Genomic DNA, 27,332 nt, shown 5'->3' with positions numbered 1-27,332 from the left:
CAGCTCGAATGAAATGTTTAGCGTTGCTTTAATAAAATAGGGTGCGACCTCAATTTCTGGTCCTTGAACAAGAATAGTCGATATCTGTTCCACTAACTGTATAGACTATGTCATGCGGGTTTCAGTCCATCAACTGTCGATTTGATAAAAACTGGTGCAGCAGTTGTGGTTCACTTTGTATTTGTTTCAGTTGCTCGAATCTAAAGATCAGAGAGACTCGCCGTGTGTGTTATCTGTGTGGTCAGCTGACCTTATCGTGTTGGCTGCGATTACATAGCCCGAAGCTCGTCAACAATTTATATTCATTCCCGTTTTTCGGCTTTCTCTATAGCTCACAGTCTCAATATAAACTGGTTTATGGCGTTTGCTTGGTTTTCTTTCAACCAAATTCCCTCCTTCAAGTGATACACGCAATTTGGTCATTTATTACACGTTGAATGGCTACTACTGCAGCCGATTGGAGCGATCCTGCTCGTTACGCCTATGCCTCGCTGTTGGCCTTGAGTTTGAATGAACGTCACAGCCACGAGTCGTGTGATCCTGAATTTCGCCAGCAATCCCTGCGTCGTCTGCTCGAGCACGTCAAACTCATGCGGGTTTGTTGTTTCTTTTCTTGTTTTTATATTCATCGACATTTCAATTATTATTATAATGAGTCTGACAGTGCGAGCCGATGATGCAATTGCTGATGGAATCCGAGTCGGGCCACACCAGAGATCCGTACGTTCAAATGTTATTGGAGGAGCCGGAATTTCACGGTGACGGAACCCGAGTCGTTTACGACGCATTACAATGGGCTCTAATGCTCGGTAGTATAATATTATTATTATTATCAACAGATAATATTGGATTGCAGACAACTCATTTTGTATTTTGTTTGTTTTTGTTGTTGTAGGCAATTATGACGCTCGTATTCGAGTTATCCTTCACGAATGGGCCACCCAACTGTTTGGATTGAGCGTGGAACACTTTGAAATGCTGGAAGACGCCATCGTCCATCGAGTGGAACGAGGACTCCGTACCAAAACTTTGCAGTGAGTCGACATTTTATGACTTTTTAATTTTTGGCGATTGATTCATTAGCCGAATTACAACGAAAAAGGGAAGAAGAACGAGAGAAGAAGGAAATGAAAATGAAAAAAGCCAAGAAATTCGCATGGATTGGAGCCGCTTCCGTCGGCGGAGGCGTTCTGGTCGGTCTGACTGGCGGATTAGTGGCACCACTGGTCGCCGGAAGTTTAGCGGCTCTCCTGGGTATAATAACACACACAAAAGTTGCCTACAAATTTAAATCTGATTAGATTTAAATGAAATAAAAAGGTGTGGGCGGTGGAGCTGCAGCGGCTGGAAGTGTGGCGGGAGCGGCCGTGATTGGTTCGCTGTTTGGTGCGGCCGGCGCCGGCGTGTCGGGCTACAAGATGAACAAACGAGTGGGCGACGTTGAAGAGTTTTTCTTTGTTCGTCTGTCACCTGGCGAAGGCTCACGACTGCACGTCACCATTTGCTGTCCCGGTTGGCTTCCGCCGCCCGATCAAAATCAATTGGCAGAAGAATTTGAAGACGAAAATAGCGACGACGACGACGATGAAATAGAAGAATCCATTGAACGACGTCTGATGCAATCGTTTGACGGATTGATTCATTCCCGGGAGCAGTACGGACTCCAATACGAGACGAAATATCTGGCCGAAATGGGACGTGCCATCGATGCCGTTTGCAGATTGGCCATTTCAATGGCGGCCACCGAAGTCCTTAAAATGACCATTTTTCACGGTATACATTATCCAATCCTTTGATCCTAGTCCCATATTACAGATTTATTATTTATTCTTTTCGTTTTTTAAAAAAATTGCGTCATTGGTCCCAATTATTTGCACAGGTTTAGTCACGGCTGTTGCTCTTCCACGAACCGTAAGAGACAATTTTAAATTTCCCTCCATTTTTCCTAGTGAAATCCTTTTGATGGATATTTATTTTTATGAATTTGTTTTTGATGTATAGATCCTTAGTTTGACATCCGTCATTGATAATCCATGGAACGTCTGCTGTAACCGGAGCGCCCAGGTATAATGCACTCCATTCTCGTTCATTTCTTATTCCATTGAGAAAGAAGGTCCCGGGACCGCGGGAGGTCCACCGATCGATCCCGTCGATCCCGACGGCCAAAAGAGGGCGACCTTGTTATAGTCAGATGGACACTGCCTTACCCTTTCCAAATGAAATTGACTGTCGGGTTTACTTATGACGACGGTGGGCTCGTGAACTTGTTATTTTCGGCCTCCCGCCGTTCGGGAATGACGACCGTGACACGTGCCAGAACTTGCAAAATCAGAATCAAAGATGGGCCAGTTTCTTTTGTTTATTCATCCCCCCCGGCAGTCCGACCAGCCGGTAGATTCATATTTCAATTGCCCAGCGTGATGTACAACAATGAGCTCACTGATTTGTCTGTCCCTACTACACACACGTACACATGGGAGCAGATGGAGATAATAATGACGCGATCCTTATTATTATGGCGCTGACGACGAGTCTGTCCGTCTCATTCTCATTCTTCTTCTTCTATTTCTTTGTGTAATGACGAAGGTCGGGCAAATGCTGGCCGAGACGTTGATGGATGGCACATTCGGACGTCGGCCCGTCACTCTACTTGGATTCAGCCTAGGAGCCCGGGTCGTCTATTTCTGCCTCAAGGTATTATTATTGGCCAGTGCTCAGTCGATCCTTAAAAATTTTATTTCCCTACACACAAGTTGAGAGAGAAAAAGCGAATCAATGATGGCCGTGAGCTCTCCTCTCATTTCCACTGCCGGATCGATCATATGTCGTCCCGGCTCCTTTTTTTTCGTTCGTGTACGCATACAGCACTTGTCGTCCCGCGTTTTTTTTATTTTTAAACCCCTCTTATTCTATTCTTATTATTAAGGCAGCCCCGCCCAGCACCGCTCTCTGTGCTTATTATGGGCCCGGCACGTGTGTGGACTTGTGCCATTCAAATGTGATGGGAGCAGCTGACGTTGAAATTCTTTTCTATTGATTTCTCCTTTTTCTTCTTTTTCAAGGAGCTGCACAGGAGAGGTGGACGAGGGATCGTTCAGGACGCTGTTCTGATCGGCACTCCCGTCACTGGTAATCCTAGTGAATGGCGGCCGTTACTGGACGTCGTTGCCGGACAACTGGTCAACGCCTTTTCCCGGTATTAAAAATTTAAAATTGACATTTTTTTACCAAATTTGAATTGATTTGATTTTCTCATCTGTCCGTTTTGCTGGCCCTGGCATAACTCAAACAGCAACGACTGGGTCTTGAAAATTGTTTGCCGGACAGCGTCGGCGGCTTATGACGTGGCGGGACTGGAGGGCGTCGATATCCAACACGATCAACTCGTCAACGTCGACCTTTCTCATCTAATCAGCGGTAGGTGCGCCATTTTATCTTTTTTGGGGGTTTTTTGGGCTGGGCCGTGACCCACTGGAACGTCAGACGAGACACGACGTCGCACTGGCATTTTGATTTCTGGTTGCGCATTTCCCCCTCGTTGTTGTTGTTGTAGGTCACGGCGACTACAGGACCAAAGCTGACCAATGCCTCAAGGCTATCGCATTGCTCCGCGTCATCCCGATAACAACAACAACCACGTCGCAACAACAGCAACAACAATCGCAAGTAAGAACAAAAAATCATGCCCCAGGGTCTTTTGGGTTGATGGAATTTGATGAATGGAGAAACGTAAAAGAAAGAAATTTTGTTTTATTTCAATCCATCAACATCCGCCCGTCTCTTCCATCCACCGGATCATGAGGAATGTTTACCCTCATCTTGCGATGATGGGGTGGGGACGAGGAGATGGATGGATGGATGGAAATTGTGATCTGATGCGCATTTGTTTTTTGTTTGTTTTCTGATGGATTGGCAGAGTCAACAGGACGACCGGCCCATTCCGGATGGAGGAGAGAAGGAGGAGGTGGGCGGATGTCGAGATGCCAATTCCACCTGATTAGATTGTAATCTATTATCATCCGCATTCCGCAATCACGACTCATTAATGACGAATAACCGCCTCCATTCCATTAGAGTCTGAGAGACCAATACAATTTCTCTTGTGCGCAGAGTCTAATAATGAAATTCTCTTCCATCGCCGGAATTTTCCGGAAGAAAAGATGAAAAAAGGGAATGGCTGTTGTGTGTCAGCTGCAAACTACGACCCGACCGCAACAGAACATCAGCAGCGACGTCCCTGGGCCAACTAAAAAATGAGAAAAAATTGATCCATCCATCCTGCAGGGTTCGTCACGTGGGGATATTCCGAACGTGACTCTCACCCTATACTCCTGCTACCCCACCAAAATGCAAATCAATATATTGCTCTACTCTATTATTCCAATCAAATATCGCTGCTGCTCCTGGATGGAGGTATTTCATTTGTTGGGCTGGGTTGGTGGTGGTGGTACTACTCTGTATTAGGTGGGCGGGGCTAAGGGCAATAGCTGGAAGAGTCGGCTGCTGGAGGGCCCATTATTTCGGTATATAGCGACCGCAAGGAAAATCGCCAGACATGTTGTTAGATGTTAAGGGCCGGCCGGCTCTTCTATAAATCTTGGTTCAGGGCAATTTTCTTTTTTTTTTTATTTCCTAACTGGGAATAATCGCATTGCTGCGGGCTGGCCCGGCCCGGCCTGCTGCTGCCGTAGTAGATTGATCGAGGGATCTAACCTTTGGGTGATTACAATTTGCTGGGCCGGCCAGCCAGCCGCCGCCTATTCTTAATTTGTCTTTCTCCTTTTTATTTCCCGACCGACGTTGTACGTACATATATAACTGCATTAACGGCCGATGCTGGTTCTTCTCTGCTGCGGCTGTGGCTTGTAGTATACAGCCGGGCGATTCTAGAATGGCCACCAGCCACGCCCTTTTTTCTCTTTCGTCTTTTTTTAGATTTGATCGATTATTCTGCTGTGCACAGGCAGCAGACGGCGTATATACACCGAGGCGATTGTTTCGCTTTCCTTAATCGAAAAAGAAAATGTTTTTTCTCTAAAAGGGAATAAGCAAACGAATCGATAATCTAATGGATCCACAGCAACTGCATAGAGACACGACCCAGCCAGACCGAAATAGCAAAAAGGACCAGACCGCAATATAAACTGGTGCGATGGTGGGTGGCGTGTGCCATTCATTTTGCAATTGACCCCAACAGCAGCTGATTTTTCTTCTTTTTCTTGGTTATTTCGACTCATTGAATATTCTAGTCCTTTACTTTTTTTACTTTTCTTCTTTAAATGGTCGATACTTTTTTATTTGCAATTGGCAAATGTCACGGCCGCCATTTTTTCTGCCCCGTGGCATCGCAATTGAAAATTCGGGAAAAAAAGGAAAAAAGTCCTGCGGGAGTGCGGGACACATGTGACTTTTAGCGTGATGAATAGAATTCTGCGACACTCTCCAAGTTCTGTCCCAACCACCACAACGTACCGGAGTACATATCCAACATTAAAGGAAAAAAGAAATAAAAGTTAAATTTCGACAGGTTACCTTATAGATTTTTATTCCCGACTCTTTTGTCTGAGAACAAAGATATAACAACTATAGACAAGGCGATATTGATCTCCCGATTGTTGATTGATGTCTTTATTATTTATTTATTTATTAGGCAACTGCTGAAGATTTCGACTACTCTCTGGTGGAATCGAATTGATTGATGCGGATGACGTCTATAGACATTTGTTCTCATATTATTAGGCCGTTTCTCTGTCAGTCAATCAAAAATAAATCCAACAGCATCATAGAGTCGAATCATTGGAAATCTGCTACACAGTCTGATGATGCCGCATTATGTCAATTTGGTTCTAATTCGATTCCAATTCGATTTCAATGTTCAACAGAGTATATCAAATTAACGCATGAATCCAACAGTGGATATATAATATCGCGGAAGTTTCTTTTAATATTCCAGCATTTTGATAATCCAATTCAGAGCTCTACCGGCAGTGGTAGGACGTCTAATTAATTGAATTCCAAGAACTCTGCTGTTGCTGGAACGGGTAGAGTGACGTGCCAAATGTCTATGCATATTTAATTCTAATCGCAAATTGGAAAAGACAAGAAATAAGAGTTCTCTCGGTGCTGCGCTGAACCAAATGAAATACAATTTTCGGGTCTGAAAAGCCGATTTGGGCTGCCCGTCCGCTGTGTCGTGTGTCTCACGTATACCTAGTCCGATCTCTTCTACGAGTATCAGTCGACGTGAGCTGCTGCTGCACTTGAGCGGCCTCCTCATCTTGACGTTTTGAGCAGCGAGCGGAAGTCGATGGATAATTGGATTGGCGATGGACCCCGGCGACTCTCCTCAGTACGACATTTTCACCTCTGCTGAGCGAAAATAACCAAAGGAAAAATGAGAAATGAAATTTGAACAAATGGGGTCACTGCTGCTGGATTTGTCGAAATGGAATTTGGCGGAATTCGATTGTCAAACAGACGGAAGATAAATAAAATGTATTTGCGACGAACCCCAATGGGCCACTTTTGGTGGTAGTCGGCGGGGTCATGCGGTGCTGCCGTGTGACAATTCCATCATTGTTGATCCGCCATCAAGTGGAATAATTCAACAGTTTGATCTGCTGATGTCGATGTGTGCTGTGGGGTCTGCACCCAAAGTGTTGGCAAAGACCAGAAAAATGTACGACATCAAGTGGCTCGAATGTCAGACGCCATAAGTGCATCAGATGAAAGTATAAATGCCATTGGAAGAATCATCTTCTTATTTATACAAGAATAGAATAAAAGGCGACAATATAGTGACGGGAGTCTATATAACATTGAAATCATTTTCAATCGGTTTGAAATGGGTTTTCTGGGCGGTCGTCGTCTGTGATGGGAGTACTTGTATATATACAGGAAGTTGGCCAGGAAGAGGAAGGAGCCTGTGGCACTCTGGTTAATAAGATGATGATGGAAGCAAAGTATCAAAAAAAGAACCCCGAGAGTCTAGAGCGAGCACAGCAGAGAGCAGAGATGAAAGGATATTCTAATTGACCAACGGCTGGAAAGGTCGATTGCGCGGCTCTCTGTTCATATCACTTCTCTCTATCTGCTGGACAGTTTTCGACAGTTTTACATTTGCTACATCAACTTTTCCATGTAGAGTTTATATAGGCACAGCAGCCGACTCGAACGGAAAATTTGGACTCTCTGTATGGTCATAAATGGCAATTTGATTGAGCACATATGAATATTTTGATTATTTTTCTCCCAGCATATCTAGCCAGTTTTATTATTTGGTTTCATTTCATTTTTTGAATGAAAGTGCGAATTTAAAAAAAAAAAAGAAGTGCGTCAATGAGCCAATATACAAGGCCTATATAAAGATGTACAACAGCGTTGCCGGAGATGGATCGATAACAACCCAAATAAAGAGTCCACGCGGCATGTATAACCTATACACATTATTTGGCAGCAGGGAGACAATCAAGAAATAAATTGATAGAATAGACGCATGTTTGTTTTTTTAATTATAGGATGTAGAAGAAAATAATAGGCACTAATGTGAAGATGATGAACGATCAACACAGCACAGCCAGCAGCCAGCAGCACGTACTATAATAAACGCACATGACAAACAAAGATTCTTCTTGTTATTATTATTATTAGACTGTTGTTATAGCCTACTATTTGGATTATAGTAGGACAGGCTATATACATTTGCCGAGCGCTTGATTGCTGGCATCATTAAGACTTTGAAATTATTCTTTGCTAATTTATTCTCTAATGGTTATACACGTAGCCTTCGGACCTTGTTCTGGCAAAATTGGTGGACGAACATTTTCCTTTGATAATAGACTTTTTCAAAAATATCTGGGCGTGGCTGTTATATTTACCCGAATGATTTCTGATGGCTGATTTGTATTATATTCCTTTCATTGCCATCCCCTTTTTCCAATGAATCCCGGAATCCCAGCTCCTGTGTTATAGACTTGCCCGTTTCATCAACACGTAATGGAACCCCCCTCCACCCGCCTCATGTCTTGTGTATTGAACTTATCGATCGGCGCCCGCTGAGAGAAACAAAACAAAACAACCAAACAACAACAGCAGCCTGTTCGTGACACGCACTTGTTTCACACGCTCGTTATTTCATAGAAGACAAGAAATATAATCTCAAATCATCCCAAAATAAAGAAAGTAAAGGATACGCTTTTGGTTGATTTTGCTGACAGAGCGAAATGTCAGATATATAAATATAAATCGATATTATTATTATCCTTCGGCTGAGACTCTGATGGTATCAAAATCGAAATAGACGTCAACTGCTGGATGACTAACTCATTTCTTTGGCTGTAGGCGTCGAGGGGATGATGTGAGAGACTCGAATCGATAAAAGAATGTGAGCTATAATTATGACCGTATTGTAGGCCTAAATGAATAAATGTGCGACGCTTGAATATCTAGACGTGTTTGTAATCATTTTGAGTTTATTATTATATTTATACGAAATTGAGGAGAGAGAGAGAGAGGAAGAGGAATTGTCGAGATAATATGTCCAACGAAAACTCAAATGAATAATAACGAACAATCAGTCCATTAAAAGAGGATATTGGTTGGATGATGATATTTGAATAGAAATTGACACACACAATATATAGAAGTTGAATAGAAAGAAAGGGGAGGGGGTAATAATATGATGGAATAGAGAATAATACATGGAAAATTGCTGCAGAGTGGCTGAGAGTATACATCATATATTGAAATGTATACCTTATAATAACAATCATTTTTAATATAGAGACCGCACCCGGCTAATTTCATAGAAATGTTTTTTTTTCTTTGTATCTTTTTGTGTGTCTGTTTGTCTCGTCTTCGTCTATCATTTCCGTGAGGTTTACAAAAAATCGAGAGCGGGAGGAAATGAGTATACAAAACATCGTAATAATAACAATAATAATAATGTATAGGAAGTGTGAGGGATATAGATATTTATATGTATATTATTATTATTATACGACGAGAGAAAAAAAGGTTAATGAAGGAGTTAAACCGCACAGCAGCATATAAATAGATATCGAATTATAATTTTTAATGTAATTTATAGTGGTGATGATGTTGGCATATTGTACAATTAATTTATCCGGAAAGTTTACGTCTATTTATATATATCCCATCATGCGCTTCGAGTATTTTAATATTTAATAACCTGCTCTGCCCTATCATGATTATACAAAAAGGTATATATTGAGGGGAAACGCGAAAGTGGCTATTTATTATTATTATTATTATTACATCATTGATAGTGTTTGATAATTGCCTATGATACAAAATTGTCTGGGACAAAATGATAATAACCAATCGAATGCTGAGCTCCATAATAGTCTCTCGTCTGTGTCTCTCTCTATTTTGTATTACACATTTTTTGAAATGATGTAGGCTAAGCCTATTATACACGTACCAATATCTTTGATTGATATATGTGAATTTCCTGTAAAATTTGGTATAGTCATTTTGTTTTTGTTTTTTTAAATAAGCGGACGCGAATGATGTGGTATCGACAATTTGAATTTGAATAAAATAACAAATCAAAATTCTGTACACGGGCTTCTACATCTGTCAGATGAATGATAAAAGTCTCTATGTAATTAAAAGAGAAAAAAACAGATTTCTTTTGATCGGGTATACTATCATGTCGTCGTAACTATTTATTTTTACAAAATAAAGCCTAAACCCATAACGCAGCCAGCCTATACAATAACGTGCCAATCACAGCTTCTGAAGCTGATTCCCATCAATGACTGTATATTATAATAATATCATATCAATCAATATATATACCGATGGATTGAGTGCTGATGAAATATGATGTAATAAACGAAATTTCGATGTACGTAGCCCATTTGGAATCGAATTTATAGCAGTTCAGTCTTATTTATAATATAGTATAGTACGTTGATCAAGTGTGTAGACGTGTGTGTTTATAGTGTGGGAATATGGTGGAAGGAGGAGGAGTCTGATGAGGAATAATCGCGTATGTATAAATTCACATCAGACGACACTTGTCCTTGAGTTTCTCCGACGACGATCCGGCGCCAGATGTTCCCGGTGGAGCCGAGGCCGAGCGACTGGCCTTGTTCTTGGAATCCGGTTGAAGTGACATGGCTCGGTTCTTATCCAAACTCAAGAGCTCCTTTACAAATCAAAGAAAAGGAGAAATAAGAAAGAAAGAAAACCGATATAAGCTCGTGATGATCTACAGTCGTGCAGCAGCGAAACAAAAGACAATTGTGTGCGTCGTTCGTTCGTTCGTTCGCTTAGTGTTGACGTCACACACGGTCGCCGACGATTGTCATCGCGACGCCATTTTATTAGAGAAAGTAGAAGAAGAAAAGAGAAGCCCCATCGCAATCCCGATTTAAAAAGATTCCCGCATGCTCAGGCTGCTTCTCAATACGCATCAAGTCTTTGTAGAATAATATCAATACTACTAACTTTTATTATATCATAGACTATAAGGGGCGGACGATGGTGGGATTGGATTGCCATCAGCTTATATGGGATTGACATAATTCCTTATAGATTCGCTCACATATAGATCTATTTCATAATATATGTATAGTACATCGATTGGATGTAATGTAAGACGTACTTGGAAGAGTTCCTTGACGTTGTAGTTGGTTTTGGCCGACGTTTCCATGAAGTGGGAGGACCATTGCCTGGCCTGTTCTTCGCCTTCCTTGGCCGTCAGTTCTCTGGCGTCCGTCTCGTCGCATTTGTTGCCCACCAACATCAGAGGCACATTCTCCAGCGAACCCTTTTGGAACCAAATTGGCATAGATTTATTAAATAGGCCTACAGATTATTGCGCAAGAGAAATCAAATTTGTCGCCGTGACGAAATAATCAAAAGCCAAAATTGAAAAGAAATCAAAATGAATCAAATCAAAGTCTATTTAATAGAATAGAATAGAATAAAGAGAAGGAAGGAAGAAATGAACAAACTTTGATTTCTCGGATGATTTCCCAGGTGGGTTTGAGCTCCTCGAGGGATTGCCTGGACGTGATGGAGTAGACCATGATAAAGGCGTGGCCCTTTGAAATGTTGAGCCGTTGCATGGCCGGGAACTGGTGCGACCCTGTCGTGTCGGTGATCTGCAGGGTGCAGATGGAATTCTTGTTGCACGTTATCACCTGTCGGACGATCGAACACGGCGACCAAGACAGAAAAGCTGGTTATAGATTATCATAATAGGGCTATAGCTGCAATCATCCATAAATGCAGCAGCACGTTATGTATAGACATCAACCATATTAGGGTAAAACAACGAATTCCGGACAGCATCTCGGATACGCGAATGCCGGACAAAAAAGTCGATTTTTTCAATTTACAATTATAAAAAAACGACGAAATATTAACGAAAACTAATGAATGAATTTCAAAATATGACAGGGGATACACAATTGAGCCAAAGGGCATCTAAAAATACGCTGTATTAATTGAGTTATCATGAAATGAAATTTCTCAATTTTTATATACGGCTGACAACTTTGGCTCTGTGTTGTCAGTTAGTAAACATATTTTACGGGGTAAGGAATTTCTAAGGTTAAAACAAGAAAAATCCCTTAACTAATTATATCAATCGATAGAGAATTGAAAGATCTACAATATTATATAAGGTTTTGTCGTTATTTTTAAGAATTTTCTTAAATATCGAAGAAAATAGAAAACAGGCCAAAATGCGAATGTCGGACAGCTGACGCGAATTCCGGACAGAAAATTTTGAAAAATTTCTATTTTCTGTTTTTTAATATGTCTATACATCAATCGACGCAGAATTGTAAGGCGAATCGATTGATGTGCAATGTTTATAAGTTTTTTTGTATAGTTTTTCCATTATTTAAAAAAAAAGATTTGAGCGACAAGAGGATCGAATCTTAGCAGATCCAAAAAAGCTGTCGTCATAATTTTTCTTTCCCGTTCCACTTGTTTATCAATATTTTTAAAAGGCGTAATAATTCAGTAATTTTAGTGAAAAAATTTTTGAAAAAAAATCGAGCAGTTAGTTTTATAATGACTACCATTCCCCAAAATGGTGTATCTTTCGTCCGGAATGGTTCTTATTGTAAAATAATTAAAGTCTTTGTGATTTTTAATTTAATTCCCATGCCCGTAACCCCATTTTGCTTGAAATTCCCCCAAAAATGTTCGAAGGGCGTAAAATTTTTTTCAAAATCACTTATATGTAGCGTCAGTCTTGCTCCCATAAGGAGCCATGATGCGAATTCCGGACAGACTACATAGTCCGCTCCGCTCGCTAATCGATCTTTATAGTTTTAGACAAGTATCGTTATGGCAGTGTGGGTTAAGGTCCGCTTGTAAACGTGAAGGTTGAACGTTCAAATCTCATAACTGCAATAACGTTAAAATTAAATAGCGTGATGGTAACAGTTGAGATTATTTTACTTATTTCAATAATTGTTACAATTATGTATTATTGAATATATTTATGGTTTAAGAAGAAGCCATTATTACGTATGAACCTAGCTGATGTCCATATTATTTTTGTTTCAATATGTCTGTTGCTTGCTTTGTATTTCTTATTGCATGTACGACTAAAAGATTTTACTAAATCTTTTAATGCAGATTTACCCTCTGCAGGTATCGAACGTCAGTCCTTCCGCATGGTAGACAGATGTTATACCGCTGAGCTATGTTGATATAGATACGACGGATAAAGAGTAATGCAGTGTTAGTCATATTTTTTCCATCTGCTGTCCAGAATTCGCATCAAGGGCTTTATGGGGAAAGAACCTTCATTAATTAGACGAATTATATTAACGTCATGTTACCATTATGCAGCTAGACATAAAGAGGACTTAATTCTACATTTATTGATACCAATTTTTCTATAAAAATATTAACTTAGAAATTCTAAGAAAATTTTCAAATTTCGGTGGTTTTCGGACATTCGCGTCACGTATGGGCGACTTTCTATTTTAATTTCTCCAGAATTCCAATACGGATTTCAATTTCGTTTTTTGTTTTAGAATTCTAGGCCTATTTGTTCTTGTGAAATATAGTAAACGAAAGGGATTTGCAAAATATTAATTTTATGTTGTTAAGTCGTTTTGATCCCAGGTCGAAAAGTCTTGGCAGACGAAAACAGTTTTTGACAGCTCAATGTTTTGATTTTTTAAATCGAAATATCTCAAAATACTTTCATTGCACTGTACTATATGTCTTAAGCAATTTTACTAAGAATTAAAAACTGCATCGATTGATATAATTAGTTTTTAAAAATATTTCTGTCCGGAATTCGAAAAAATGTCCGGGGCATTCGCGTTTTGTCCGGAAATTCGCATTTCGGGTTTACACACAAACGCCATAAGTCGGATCGCTGTCCGGAATTCGCTGTTTTACCCTATATCTCATATCAATGCGATACATAAAAGTACATCAAATATATACATCTAAATAGAGCCGGAGTCAAGGTAATATACTGCAAAGGCTCAAGATTATTTATAAAAGAGTCCCCCGATGCCACTCGTTGAGCTCTAGCTGCTGTGCTGGGCTTATAGAGGCCAACACTATATTGCTGAGAGGTCAGCAGTAGCACACAACTTATATACATTTCTAATAAACGCGCACCGTCTATATGTATAGCAGAGAGCCTTATTATTGCTATATAGCTATACTGTCCGTCGAGTCCAATAGCATTAAGTGCTATTGGCGATTTAGTTGCATCTATGCTGACCCAGCACACTGTCCAGCAGCAGTTTCTGCAGTTGTGGGTTGATTTGGGCGTATGTGTGGGGAGGGCCGAGGGTTTTATTGTGACCAAGAGAGTTAGTGTCGTCTCTAGCTATATTGCGGCCCGAATAATCCGGCTTTGCTGGTGCTAATATAATGGCCAAACTGCTATTACACATTCTGCAGGGACTATATACTATATATAATGTTCTTTTTTTTATAGTTTGGATCGATTGTTTCATCTCAATTATTATTCACAACGCACGGCAGCAGCCCAGTTTTATTACATTTATATTTCCCCCTTTTTGCTGGCCCGGTTGAATTCGTCGCCAGTGACAGCAGCTCATCCCATCATGCAAGTCTGCATAACATCACAGGGGTTGATCTATGCATATTTGCACATTTCAAATTCAAATTCAACCGCGCCCAATCTATATTTATGTGTATCCGCGACCGAAACAGATATGGCTGTACCTTCGTATATATTTTCAGTTGAAAGCAATAAATGTCAATTTTGATTAGAATTAAATTTCAGAAAAATAGTATCAACCCACCAGAGTCTAATATTATATTCTCATCATCCTGTCGACTGTGCTGGCAGTCTATTTATAACACTGTTAATAATACCTCACGTTTTTCGAGACATACAGTCCTCGGAAACCGGGCAACTAGAAACGTATATTATAATCTACGATAACCGAGACGTGTTTTCCGTCTCGGAAATCGAGAGTAATAATCGTCCATTCTCATATAAAAGATTAGACTTCGGTAGGAATTGAACTCGGGTCTCCGGCATCACAGTCGGATGCTGATCCGCTGTGCCATTTCTATATGTTGTAGGGAACAGTACCTTTTTGATACATTTTAGGCTGTTTTTTTAACTAGACAAAAGGAAGGGAAAAAGTAGGAAACAAAAATTGAGAATGTACATTTTTGGTCGAGACGTGCTATTGAAAATCGAAGGTTATAACTACCGAAACGGAGAACCTACCGATTTTCGATACATAGTAACAATTTTCGGTAATATGTATTTACCCATAAACGAGACCTTTTTTAACAGTGAATTCACTGCATCGCCTATATAATAATCGGCCTATATATGACGATATATCTCAACCATAAATTTATTAATATCAACTCTCGTATTAAATATAATTCGCCCGTCTCTGGCTGATGATGTCGCCCAGCATCTCAGCAGACGGCCGTGTGTGCTAAAAATGATGATGGAAAATCTAATCTCATGTGTGTGGTATAATATATACCGCAATTTCGGCCAAATGGACACTATACTGCATGCTGATGCTCTCCTTTAATAATGAAAGGCCATTTAATATACAGGAGACGTTGTATAGTCCGTGTCGGGAAAGATTTCGCTCGTCATCAGCTCTAACCCCTCATTTCGCAATGATATATATCTGTGCTGCTATTATACAGGCCTCGTCCTGATATCCTTGATCTCACCCATCATTTATGTGCCCATGTCATTTTCATTCAATGGATAAAAGTCCTGCTGGGCTGATGCTGACAAGGGCCGCCAGTTTAGTTTAAAGTTATAGGTTGATATATAGATATATCTAAATCATGTGCCATATATGAAGCATGTAATTAACCCAACGACGGGTTTTCCATAGTGATGACATTCTCATCGTTTCCAGCGATAGCCAATTATATTTGGCCAGCAGAAGAAAGAGTCCCCCGTATTTTCTCCCACGCATCAGGAGCTCCAATGCAACGATATGAGCAGTCTCATTAGATTTGATAAATTTTTTTTAGCATATATGTGAAGCTGTTCAAGTCTAATAATATAATCATAAAAATTATCTGAATCGAATCAGCAACAGCACGGGTCTATAAGTCTAAAGACGTGTGAGTGGGTGTCACGAATCACCCCACACTATATGCTATATACGCAGAGAGCCAGAGCCTTATATATATCTTGATTTCTTTTCATGTGATAATAACATCAAGTTATTCGCTTCATCCGATTTCCCGCGCTAAAAAGGCGCTCATCCTATATAACAGATGATGTGACGTCGTTCATTTTTCTCAGCCCTTTTCTGGGAATGTAACTGCTGCTATTTTCGATCTTAATTCAAAGGATATTATACTTGTATAAGTTGGGTAGATCTCCAACCTTTTATATATGTAGGGCAAAGAATGCCGGGAAATAAATGATCCGACAGCCGGAAGGATATTCTATAAGGGCCTATAAATACACTCGACGCAGCAGTTGCTGGTGGATATACAGGGAAAGACGTCAAAGACCCTCCAACGTATTTTGATAAATAAATAAATCAGCCATCAACTCTCTCTCTCTCTCTATTCCCTTTTGTTCGGGCCTATAATACATTTCTATATTTCATATAATAGGAAAATGAGGTAGCAGCACGACTATCGATGATCGATCGACGTCCACAGCATCATCATCCAATATAATATCCCTCGTGAAATCCGAGTGCCGAGACGCCCATGTCAAAGAGATGATCAATTATCACCTTTTGATATTCATTCTCTCTTTTTCTATTATTATTATACAACACGAGGAATTCAAACATCGATTGGAATGAGGTCGTAAGCCTGTCGAGCTCTGATTTATTGATTGGCATTTGGGCATATCAAGTTCTATTAGACTATCATCATATTGCTGTCAGAATGCATAGTGTTATAAATAAGAGAGGACAGGCGGAAGATATTTAGCGGAGCGTGTGCTGGCTCTCGATCGATCGTGTGCGATCCTGTCCAAAACGAACCTTGAGCACCCGTGCATGGTTAAATCAGCATAATAATGCACCAGCAGCACCAGCCCAGAAAATACCGAGAGATACTATAGTGGGAAATGACATTTCATCACTTGGATTTCATCATCCTATTCTATTGGCTTAAGCTGTAGAAAACGTTCCGTTTCTATTCTATGGGCCTAGTGAGCGTGCATAACAAACTTTAGTCCGAGACCCATTCATTCAAATGTCTTCTATCCCGATGATTGGAGATTATTATAGACTCGCTGATGGTGCACAAAAGGTTTATTATTATTTCCCTATTGGAATTTATAAGCCAAACAGGTCCTGGGTTTTATTGTGGACACTTTGGTTTTTAAAAGTTATTTTCTGGGTGTTTCATGCACAGTTTTACTTTTCCTTCGACTGTAGCAAGTGAGCTAAGTTTAACTTGATGAGGCCAACTTATTAATACTTGAATAATTCCCATCCGTCCAGCGGATGTCGAACGCGGGTGAGAAAACTGCTTTGGTCGTCGTTTTAATCGTTTTTGAACGGGTTGATTTTTAATCATTTAATGTATCGATATCTTAAACTAATTAGAATATTCTAGTGTCGTCTGCTGTCACTTTGTTTCACAATTTCCAAAATGGCACGCGACAAGTTGTCTCTCCATGCCCCTGGTTGAAGATTCTAAAGAAAAGAAAACGATCACTTTTTTGGAAACGTGTACGTGACTGGCTGACTGCATGATAAACTGGGCAACAAAACAAATTTCTAACTTGTGGTCGTCTTGTGAATTCCATGCTGTTTGACAGGTAAATTAAACTAAGAATACAAATGCAATGATGATGAAGCTCAAATAGAAGACTTAGACCTTTTCCAAATTCATGAAATGTTGGTGCCTGACTAACATTCATGATGTAATTATTTATTATGATTAATTTTGATTAACTATTTATGCATGGCAGTTTGTACTATACATAACCTTTTCCTTTTTTGCAGATTTGAGACCTGAGCCACCCATCGAAACTACAAGTTGTGCAAGTTTAGCTTCTGCTACTATTGACCTGTCATCAGCAATAACTATCCCGGCATTATCATCTTTGGTAATGATTTTCTTTACTTTGATTAGACTTTATAATGGTGTATGACTTGCACAAATGCGCAGTGTGTTACATCGAAACCTTCAATTCTTTCCATTTATTAATAATTCAGGTTTACCCTGCAGCACTGTCTCATTACTTGTTGTTTCTCTGTCAACATTATTCGTAAACCTATTTTTAACTTTTTTTAAAATTTAGATAAACAGAACCCCAATTGGAGACTGTTGCCCGAGTTACGGATTTTTTTTTTCTCCTTTTCTTTGAATTGTCCTCGTGTACATCCATGTGAGTGTGGGTGTATTCACGAGGACGCCCTTTTTACCTATTCCGGTTGGTGGATTCAACTTTTTCTGCGGATGGATGGAGCATTCGTGGATACCTGGCTGCATATTGTCCCAGGCTTAAAGGTAGGACAAATCTATTTCTATTCTTCCTTTTTGACTATTGGGTGGTATTGGTTATCAATTGTTACTTGGTGGGCTACGCAGTACGATTATTCGTACCGAATTAGGCGACTGCATCTGTTTTTTCTCTCGCCATTTTTGTTGACTCAATCAGGGTTCATTAAATAACTCGTAATATGTAGAAATACTGCAGATCAGGCTTGTTTTGTACCTCACAATTTTGTCTGTGGGTAAACAATTGAATTGCAAAAAGCCATTTGAACTTGAAACACTTGAAATTGCAAAGTGCAACGAGACAATGGTGTGACCTTTGCTCGACCATTTATCGACGAGTTTTGCAGGCAACTCAAAAATAGCTCAGGGATCTTATAGGGGATATCGTTTCCTGTCCCTGCCCCGGCATTGTCAAATAGGTTTCACAAAAAAGGGGGGAGGAAAGTAAACTTGTATCGCCCACGATATGTTTTTGGTCGGCATGGAATCTGCAGCAGTAGCAAACTCGTTTCATGAATAGAAAAGGAAATGTATAGGGATATCTGTTTATAGCGAATCAGCATGTGAGATATTTTGGGTTGCCAACATGGAGAGAGAGAGGAGCAGCACTTGAAAGCCAACATCACTCTGTGGCGCAAACAAAAGCTATCTGCCGGATATATGCAGGATCTGTTGACATTTGTGCATGTGTGCAAAAGAGTCTAACGATATGCAGCTAGCAGGGATTGGATTCGCCTTTTATTTCACACATTGCGACCTTTTTGAAATTGCAAAGTGGGGCCATGGCCAGGCAGATCAATCTAAAATTGCTTTGCCAGGAACGTATACGTGTCTAATATTCCAGTCGTTTCATTTCTAATAATATAGAGAATATGGATTTTTTTATTTTTGGGTCCCGGTGGCCATGGCAACCATTCAGCTTTTCTCTCTCTCTTGGTATTATCCGGCCTTTAGGTCGCCCTGTGTACATCCCTGTGAATCCGTATATGACGTGTAGAGGATTATAAATCCAGGAGGATGTAACGAGGGACGTCGGCGAGTGAAATGTACAGCCTGGGCCGGCCCTGGCCGAGTCGGCGCAAAGTGAAGCTTCTTGTCCAAATATAGTCTCAAGAACATGGCCAGACGATATTTAACCCCACAGCACATTAAGCCCTTTTTTTATTCCCATGCTAAGGCTGTATAGAAATCTACATGTGTATTATAGTCTAGAGCACCATCGGATGTTGTAAATGTCGGTGTGACGTCATTGGAGGGAAAGGAGTTTGATTCAAACACGGATGAACCAACAGCTCATCACTACTCTCTCTGCTCTGTCTATAGAACATGGTCGCGTCCTTTTTTTGGGGTTTTTATTTTTTGCTCTTCTCTCATATAGACACACACACAGCAGAGAATATAACGGGGTGTGTGCTGGGCGCCCTCTGGCTGCGTGTGTGCTGGAGCCGATCAATACTGCAGCGACGGGCCCCTTCCATATCCAACGTGAGGAAGAAGCAGAAAAGATCAGCTTAGACACTCTATGCGAATTGAGAAGAGGTTTAGTGGAGGCTCTTTTTGCCCATTCATTGGAGGCCTGCTTTTTCTCCTTATCAAATCTATTCCTTTTCTTTTGTTGCCTTTGTTCCTGGCACCCTCTTTAACTCGATACATCATTGATTAGAACCATCCCTATATGCATATAGAGATAGAGTCAGCCAGAAACCTCATTACGTATACATGTATAGTTGGCAACAACCAGCCAAAGTTTGGCAGCACTTCCCCATGTTTCAATGAGAGAAGAAAGCGGCAAATTTGAATTGATATAATTAAAAAAGATTGTGGAATAGTTTTGATTTGTAATTGTCTTTTTTTACTTGGCGATAAGTGTCCTCGACGGTTGGGATGTAAGACTCGCGGAAGGTGCCCTTGACGAATCGGAGGACGAGTGAAGATTTGCCGACTCCTCCGGCACCGAAAACGACCACCCGGTAGTCGTTACTCTGTTCCGGCATGGCTCTCTGCTGGGATGGGCTGGATGGGATGGATGGATGGGCTCTGCTGCTGCTGTTGGGGGATGTGATTGACGACCACAAGTTCACAACTGATGAAGTGGCGCAGTGACAGTTAGACTGCTGCTGAAAAGGCTGTTCGATTGATGATATCGGCGTCCGTCGTCGTCACAGCAGTGGAATATCATATTTCATGTTTTTTTCGGTGCGAACATGTGGGGAAATTGTCGAAAAAAGAAGAAGAAGAAAAAACGATGATGGATGGCAGGAATAAAGTGACCCCCCACTATTTGTAGTGCTCAGTTATCTAACACGGAGCACTTGACTCTGGCCAACTTTTATTTTTCTTTTTGCTCAGACGTAGTATAAAAAGAAATGAAACAAATAAGAACCAACTGCTGGTGGGTCGAGAGGCCACTGCTGCATTCAACCAATCCAACTTTTTTTTTAGATTTTTATTCTGTTATTCGATTAGATTCAGACTAATGGATGATTGACTTGCCTGGTCTCTAGTGTCATATGGAAAGTGGAGATGCCGTATATCAATGGCAGTTGAGTAGGAAATCCAAATTTCAATCCATGGATCTTTTTTTCCTGCTGTCATCCGCCAATGCAGCAGATGGATCGATACAAATTTTTATATTTCGCACTCTTCTTGTGTAACAATTGCCGTCTGCCAAAACTCTTGATAGACGGAATCAACCAGCACAGCAGCACGACGACACCGTATTAGACACTTGACACTCTTTTTCTTGTTCTGTCTCAAAGTAGATGTAATTTAGGCCTATAGCAGATTGTTACAACCGCCAATTCGAATTCATTGACTGATGAGACACACAATTAGCAGCACAGTGCGGCACTCGATGTATAGACACTTGCAATTTTCGGTTGGCTTTGGAGTAGAAACTGATTTCGACTTTTGGGGCAAATGGGGGGAAGAGAGAAAGAGCCGTGGACGTTTGACTCGGCGTCTGGTGAGCAACTGACGAAGAAGGAGGAGGTGGATGAAATGGGGAAGGAGCTAAAAGGGAACAGCCCAGTCGTCGCTTGGCTGCTGCTGCTGTGATGCGCTTTCCGCCCTTGATATCCATCAACTCCCACCGCGCCACCACCGCTGCGTATAGACTACAAGACAGCAGAAAAGAAAGAAAAGAAAGAACAAACTTATATAGAGTCGCTCCTTTTTCCTTTATGTATAGGAGCCCCCTCTATCTAGATAGCCCCCACCCACAGCTCTATATCCAAGCCCCCACTCGTCCCTATATAGCCTAGCACCTTATACATGTTGTATGCAGCTAGCCCCATCTCCCGTCTCTTTCTCTATACAGCGCAGTGGTATGGGCACCACCCAATATACAAGAGGTGCAGCAGCAGGCAGCACAGCATATAGACTTGACGTGGGGCCCCCGGCCCGATCGATTTCGGTTATTTGTTTTTCCAACAAAACATATGAGGGACAAAAATGTGTAGAGGCTATGCAGCAGCAATTTCTTGACTCGCTCCTTCTTACCCCACGGCTCCCGTCATATGTCAAATTCCGCATTTCATTCTTTTAAACTTTTATAAAGAGATACGTCGATTCTTATTTTTATCAAAGGGCACATTCCTCTTACTATTTAGATTCGATTTCGGATATTTTTAGACGTCGATCAATGTTGAAATTGAACTTTGATTATCTGTTCCTGACCTATTTTAAAAGGTCCATCTTGAGATGGGAATGGTGTCGAATGAATCAAGACGAACAATGAGACGCTTCTATATCGATTGTTTTGTTGTAGTTGGCCTGTCTATAAAGACAACAAAAGTCTTGTGTGCTAAAATCTCCATCAGAAATGTATCAACTCCTACACAGCATGTTCCAACTCTGATGTTCGCCGTCCATCGTGAATGAGGCTCAGTTCTAGATATTCTTTCTTTTTCTCTTTGTTGATTCCATTTTACTTATTCAACAGCCGACAAGTCATAGTGATCTGCAGGCTGGCTCGTCTGACTGTTGAATTAATAGTGCGACCCAATCCATTTATGGATGAAAAGTCCATCAGTCTCTCTCCCCGTAAAGTTCAAATCGGACAGGACCACGTCAAAGTTGCGTCTTTGAAACATCCATGAGAACATCCCGTGCTACACGACTTTGGCTAATGCAATTGGACGGCGAGTGTAGGACATCATTTTTGCGAACGTCGTAATAATAAAGAAAAGTCTACATCTATCAGAATTGAAGCCTGGTGAATCTTTTTGTCGACTTTTTGTTTAGCCAAGTGTATATGGGCACAGGAACAGGAGAAGTGGCAGGCCAAAGTTGGTCGATCAAGAATTGAAGAGCTTTGGTTACACAACAATATAGCGATCGATAAATAAGGCGGCGTTGCTATATTTATACAGCCTCATTCACACATGTTGTGTGTAGTAGTAGTATACAACTACACATCATGTCGAGAAAGACGACGACGGCCATCATCGACATGACATCATCGCAGCCGTCCGATGCTCCTCCCGCACGACACTGCGTGTGAATCGACCGCAAATATGGCGGCTATTTCCTTGATATGTTGAGGCCTCCATTTATATTAGACATTTCTCTATCTCATAATATTTCTGCTCCTGCCGGATGCTGATGAAGGGGGGGAAACGAATGTCAAAGGTCTGGCAACTCGAGGAAATGAGGGAAGCGCCTGGGAATTGATCAACTGAAGGTCTAAAAGGATCGAGAAATCACATCAAAAAGCTCCTCCTGCTCTACGTATGCACAATCATTATGGCAACACACGAGTGCAGTGCTCTCGACACACGTACTATGCATGGCGGAGACATGTACTATAGACACCGTATCTTGTATTATTGTTATTATAATTAAATATTTAGCTCTACGCTGTGTATAGATATTCTTAGGTATTAGAGACATAATATTTGGGCCAACAGTAGCAACGTATTGATTATTCATTTCCGGTTGATTCCGACACGGAAGGAGCAGCCGGAAGTTGAACGAGCACCAAAAAAGAGCCCCTACTGCTGATGGATACATATTACTAGACTGGACTAGACTACTCATATTGATCACGTTATAAAAAGTGGGCGAGTGCTGTGTGTCTAATAACAAAGTGTTATATGGCCGCCGCCGCATCAACAGCAGCCCACACTCAAACATCAATAATGTTTAGAAAGTCTGATATAAGTCCATTCGCATGATTGTCTTTGTCGCCATAGTTTTTCTTTGATATTATTGTTATTCTTATTATCAGGATTGACCTTTTCCCAGAAAACCGGAAGCGACATGTATAATAGATGACACACAGCGTCTATATTATAACGGCCTCGTGGGAAATTGTTGGTGTTTTGGCGGCCGCGTTCACCATAGCCAAACACACGAGCCATTTATTATTGGCATCATCTATATAGAGCATAGAGAGACTAAAGATACTTGGAGACAGCCGTTTGGCCAATTGATTGATGTCGCCCTTGGGTTCTTTCATGGCCGATGCTGTCACCCCCCTTAATTTGGTTTATATTCACACAACCCACAGCAGCCGGCAGCCGGCAGCATGTGTATGAATCTATGGGCAGACTCTCCATTTTAATACTCCACCCTGGCCAATAGCTGCACAATTGCATTTGGAAACGTGGGAGGTCTTTTACGGATGGATGTGAGGCAATAACGCGCGCGTTTTTATGTACCGTCGTTTAGACGACCGCACATGACAATACGTAACAGTATTAACAGATGAGAGTCAAATCGGCCATCACTTCCGAGATCCCGTCCTCCCAAAAAAGACCAAACTATAACGTCGATCAGATAATCCGAATTTAGCTATACGGGAAAAGAATCGAATGAATAAAATTGGATGCGGCATCCAATTTAATTTGTTATCAAGACAATCAGATATCACAACAGTTTTTCACTGTGCATGCCCTATCGACATTTTATTTTTTCGATCGAGTCTTCATTTTAAAAATAGTCGATGAATTTGAATTGCGCAGTCTCCTGTAGTACATGGAAAAGCAGCCGAGCTGCAGGGCCCACTATCATCAATTTTGATTAAGACGGGGGGGGGTGTAGTAGTTGTCGACTAAAAATAGTCTAGGCAACGTGACCGAGCCGGATCGTGCCAAAGTCACGTACTTGAATTTTATCGAACGACGAATTTACCACCAAAGTTTGTTTTGTTTTTTCCCTTCTTACGGTGCGGGTGGGTTGTAGTGTCAAGAGTTGTCAACAGATGGCCAGGTTGGTTCATCGGCCATGTTTGCCAGTCAAGCGAACATAAAAATTAATGATTTGGGGGCAGGCATGTATAGCTACTTCTGTTTTTGATTGGTGCTTACTACACTTGCCTAGTTGCTTTTGGCTCATTGTTTGGACTATGGGAGCCATTGGACATGCAATTTTAATCTAATCTTTTTAAATTGATCATATCATAACAGTTGATACGAATTTAATTTTAAAACCTCGTTTATGTTCAGAAAATGAGCAAAATTGTAAAGGTGAATTAAAGTTAGATCTAAAACAATTGATGTAAAGGTTTTCATTTACCTCATGGTCATGGTAATGGCAGAGCATGATCAAACTAGTTTCATGGCTGTGGTTGTGGTAATTCTTTGGTTGTTTTGAATTCTATAATAATTAGTAAGCTTGATTTAGTAAAGCTGGGTAAGTTTTGTTAGAATTCATCAAAAAAAAGGAATTGCTAAAAGTTTTGTTCGACAGTTTTCATGAGTAATTTGAAGCATTTCTAGTTTATGATTTAATTTTGTTATTTTTCTTCTTTTCAGCTAAATGAATTGAGTGACTGCAAATGAATGAGTATGGAAAGCTCTGTTAACCAGGTGAAAGTGCAACTTATAGTTAGACATTTTTATCATGTAGATTTTTATTTGATCAACAGATATTTAGAAGATTAATTAATTAATTCAAATATAATTTGTCTACTTTTCCTTTTAGGTACACAACTGAAGAAAAAGTCACTGAAGAATACCCCATCAATGCCAATTTTGTTTGTCGACAAGCTGTACCTGGAGAGTCAAGACTAAGCTCTTGTCCCTATTTCATGTTCTGTATGGCCTGCATAACTGCCGGGAATCCTGGGTGAACCAGATGAGTCTAGTAATGAACATGTGCATGTATTTCTTGCTTAATTATAATCCTTTTCATTCATTCTTTTCTTGATCTCTTCACTTTCAGTTCATTTTTTTTTTAAATTTAGATTGGGCAAGAAGGAAAATTCAACTTTCAGCAGCCATGAAGAAAACAAACCTGAACCTGATGTGAACATTCCGTGCCAGCCACATCTACCCATCTAAACTGCCACAATGTTTTAACGGAAAAAGCAAGAATTCCAGAAAAGTATTGGTCTGCTGTAATGGAAGATGTAGTTCCTTGCCAAGATGGAATTTTTTAAAACTTTATCAAGAGCTATTCAATCTGAGGCAAATGGCTTCCACGATACAGTTGACAAGGTGCATACGATTAAACAGCCCATAGCCCATTTTGCCTGAAATAAATTAATAATCTGATACATTTTTTAGCAACAACCAGTCCTGTTTGGAATTTGACGAAGAAGTTTGGTCGTCACTCGTCAAAGTTGAGAAAGAAGAAGACTGGAGCCTGATAAGAACCTGTCTGTTGATGCAATTAAAACAAAGACAGACAAAATGGAAACTGAAGAAATGTTAAAGAAGAGTGGCGTTGATACGGTAACGATTTTATGTAATGGTCACACAAGAACAATTACCGCAACACCAACTGCAAACTGGACTTAGAATGAAAGTAATTATGCTGACCATCTTTCTAACCTGAATGCTACAGATATTGTTAGTTGATGACCAGTTCTTTGCTCATCTGTTTTAGAAATTTCAGTCTAGTTTACATGGGGAAAACTTGCCAACTGTAATTCCTTTAAAAAGTAATTCTGAAGATTGTATATTTTAACTTACATCTTCTGTCATTATGTTTTGTCACTGACTGTTTGCTGATAGTAATTGTTTTTCCTAGTAGGATTAACAGCCTGGTGAAGTCTGAGCTTTCCTTGCTGTCCGTTGGTTTTCTTGCAGTTGGATGGTGAAACGTATTATAAAATCAAATTGATGTGTTTCATGCAGTCTTTCTTGCTGGTGTAATCCTGTGAAGAAGTCCCGAAGTATGTTAACTGTTATTGATTCGTAAAATTTGTAAAATGATTACTCGAACGGAAACTTGGAAGGCGCATTATCTGATGTAACTTTTGGAGGATTATCAGTCTTACCTGGAAGTCTACTTTTGTACTTTACTATGACTTATCGCTCCCTAACAAAACTGGCCTCGCATTCCTCTCTCCTTCCTCGTCCAGATAATCTCCTTGGGCACAGTCAATCAAGGCAGTCTCCCCTTGTCTTGATTGATGGAACTTTGCAAGGAAAATTGAACATTTCATATTAATAAAATTAATTTAAAAGGGGTAAAATATAAATATGTATGATGAAGGATGGTAAACTTTTTTACAAAATAGTGTTAAAAAGACCGTAAACAGTTATTTTTTCTTTACGAAATCTTTAAAATAAAGTGTTATATTTATTTCTTAAATTTCCACACTTATATTTCATCATCCTTCAGAATCTTTCTGTTTTCATTTACATAGCATATACTGCTCCAACTAATTAAATTTCGTTATTATAGAAAGAAAGTTTTAGCAGAACGTTTTTTTATCTCGTAGTTGTCAATTGAATCACTCCTAGATCATGTAAGATCAGGTTGCCTCAGTGTACTTTGCATGGATGAGATTAGAGTGGCAGATATGGAAAAGATTTAACATGACAGACAAATTAACAAACGACAAATTGAATTGTGACACCAAGGACAGCAGCAGCAACAGCTTTAAGTACACCTTTCACCATCTCATCATTAGGCAGCATCTCCATTAACAGTGGACATCATCAGTGGCCATCGAAACCTGCAGAGAAAAAGAAAGATTTATCACAAGTAAGGCAAAGTGCAGAATGACAGGAATAAATCAATAAAGTTAAAAGTTAAAAAGTGATACTAAAGGGGATACGATATTTCGTCAACAATCTGGAATCACTAACAGACAAGGCACATAAAAGAATGTCAAGCTGCCTCTCATTGTAGTAGTTGGACTGACGTCCATTATCACCTTGAGGATTTCGTCTGTTGTGATGCTGCGGTGGTAGCTTTTTACCTGTTTGCCTATTGGTGATACATTTTGAAAGTGAGAATATTACGTGAGTATCAAAGTTATTTGCCATTGTTTGTTCTTTCAATTGAGTGTCAAGTTGTCAACAAGCTAGAGCGGGCATTTTTTTTCTAACGCTAAAAAGCTTTAGTTTAGGCTTAGTTTAGTTACGTTTACTTTGCACATCTCTGAAGAAGTTTCTCGCTTCCACTAACGAAGTTTTTAG

The 27,332-nt window shown here is 40.3% G+C and overlaps 2 protein-coding genes and 1 long non-coding RNA gene across 14 annotated transcripts; 2 read left to right on the top strand and 1 right to left on the bottom strand.

The window, feature by feature from the left end:
- Positions 1-389: 389 nt before the first annotated feature.
- Positions 390-4,111, top strand: LOC124195597 (transmembrane and coiled-coil domain-containing protein 4-like). Of its 2 annotated transcripts, none has more exons than XR_006875307.1 (12): positions 390-596; positions 665-809; positions 896-1,034; positions 1,103-1,254; positions 1,321-1,773; positions 1,880-1,911; positions 2,002-2,064; positions 2,587-2,694; positions 3,063-3,196; positions 3,293-3,421; positions 3,554-3,666; positions 3,917-4,111. XR_006875307.1 is itself a non-coding variant. In XM_046590083.1 (12 exons), the coding sequence occupies exons 1-12, from the start codon at positions 438-440 to the stop codon at positions 3,995-3,997; spliced, it is 1,704 nt and encodes a 567-aa protein (XP_046446039.1). In that variant the 5' UTR covers positions 390-437; the 3' UTR covers positions 3,998-4,111. The 2 variants fall into 2 exon arrangements, 1 of the variants encoding a protein (XP_046446039.1); XM_046590083.1 differs by having other exon boundaries at positions 3,293-3,417.
- Positions 4,112-8,453: 4,342 nt separating this feature from the next.
- On the bottom strand, positions 8,454-21,048 carry LOC124195607 (GTP-binding protein Di-Ras2-like). The gene is made up of 5 exons (XM_046590100.1): positions 20,449-21,048; positions 19,812-20,081; positions 10,986-11,174; positions 10,634-10,798; positions 8,454-10,174 (listed from the first exon to the last, which is right to left on the bottom strand). The coding sequence occupies exons 1-5, from the start codon at positions 20,548-20,550 to the stop codon at positions 10,028-10,030; spliced, it is 873 nt and encodes a 290-aa protein (XP_046446056.1). The 5' UTR covers positions 20,551-21,048; the 3' UTR covers positions 8,454-10,027.
- LOC124195611 lies at positions 17,102-26,139 on the top strand. Of its 11 annotated transcripts, none has more exons than XR_006875319.1 (9): positions 17,103-17,269; positions 17,457-17,560; positions 17,756-17,964; positions 24,714-24,767; positions 24,883-25,044; positions 25,123-25,397; positions 25,467-25,707; positions 25,768-25,843; positions 25,936-26,139. It is a non-coding gene; the product is annotated as an uncharacterized LOC124195611 (long non-coding RNA). The 11 variants fall into 11 exon arrangements; XR_006875317.1 differs by having other exon boundaries at positions 17,104-17,269; positions 25,789-25,843; XR_006875310.1 differs by having other exon boundaries at positions 17,104-17,269; positions 25,789-25,843; positions 25,933-26,139.
- Positions 26,140-27,332: the final 1,193 nt, after the last annotated feature.

The sequence above is a fragment of the Daphnia pulex genome, chromosome 6 (assembly GCF_021134715.1).
Source record: "Daphnia pulex isolate KAP4 chromosome 6, ASM2113471v1".
NCBI classification, from domain to species: Eukaryota; Metazoa; Arthropoda; class Branchiopoda; order Diplostraca; family Daphniidae; genus Daphnia; species Daphnia pulex.
Note: the sequence above shows the minus strand (reverse complement) of the source record. Positions and strands in the feature narration are given on the sequence as shown.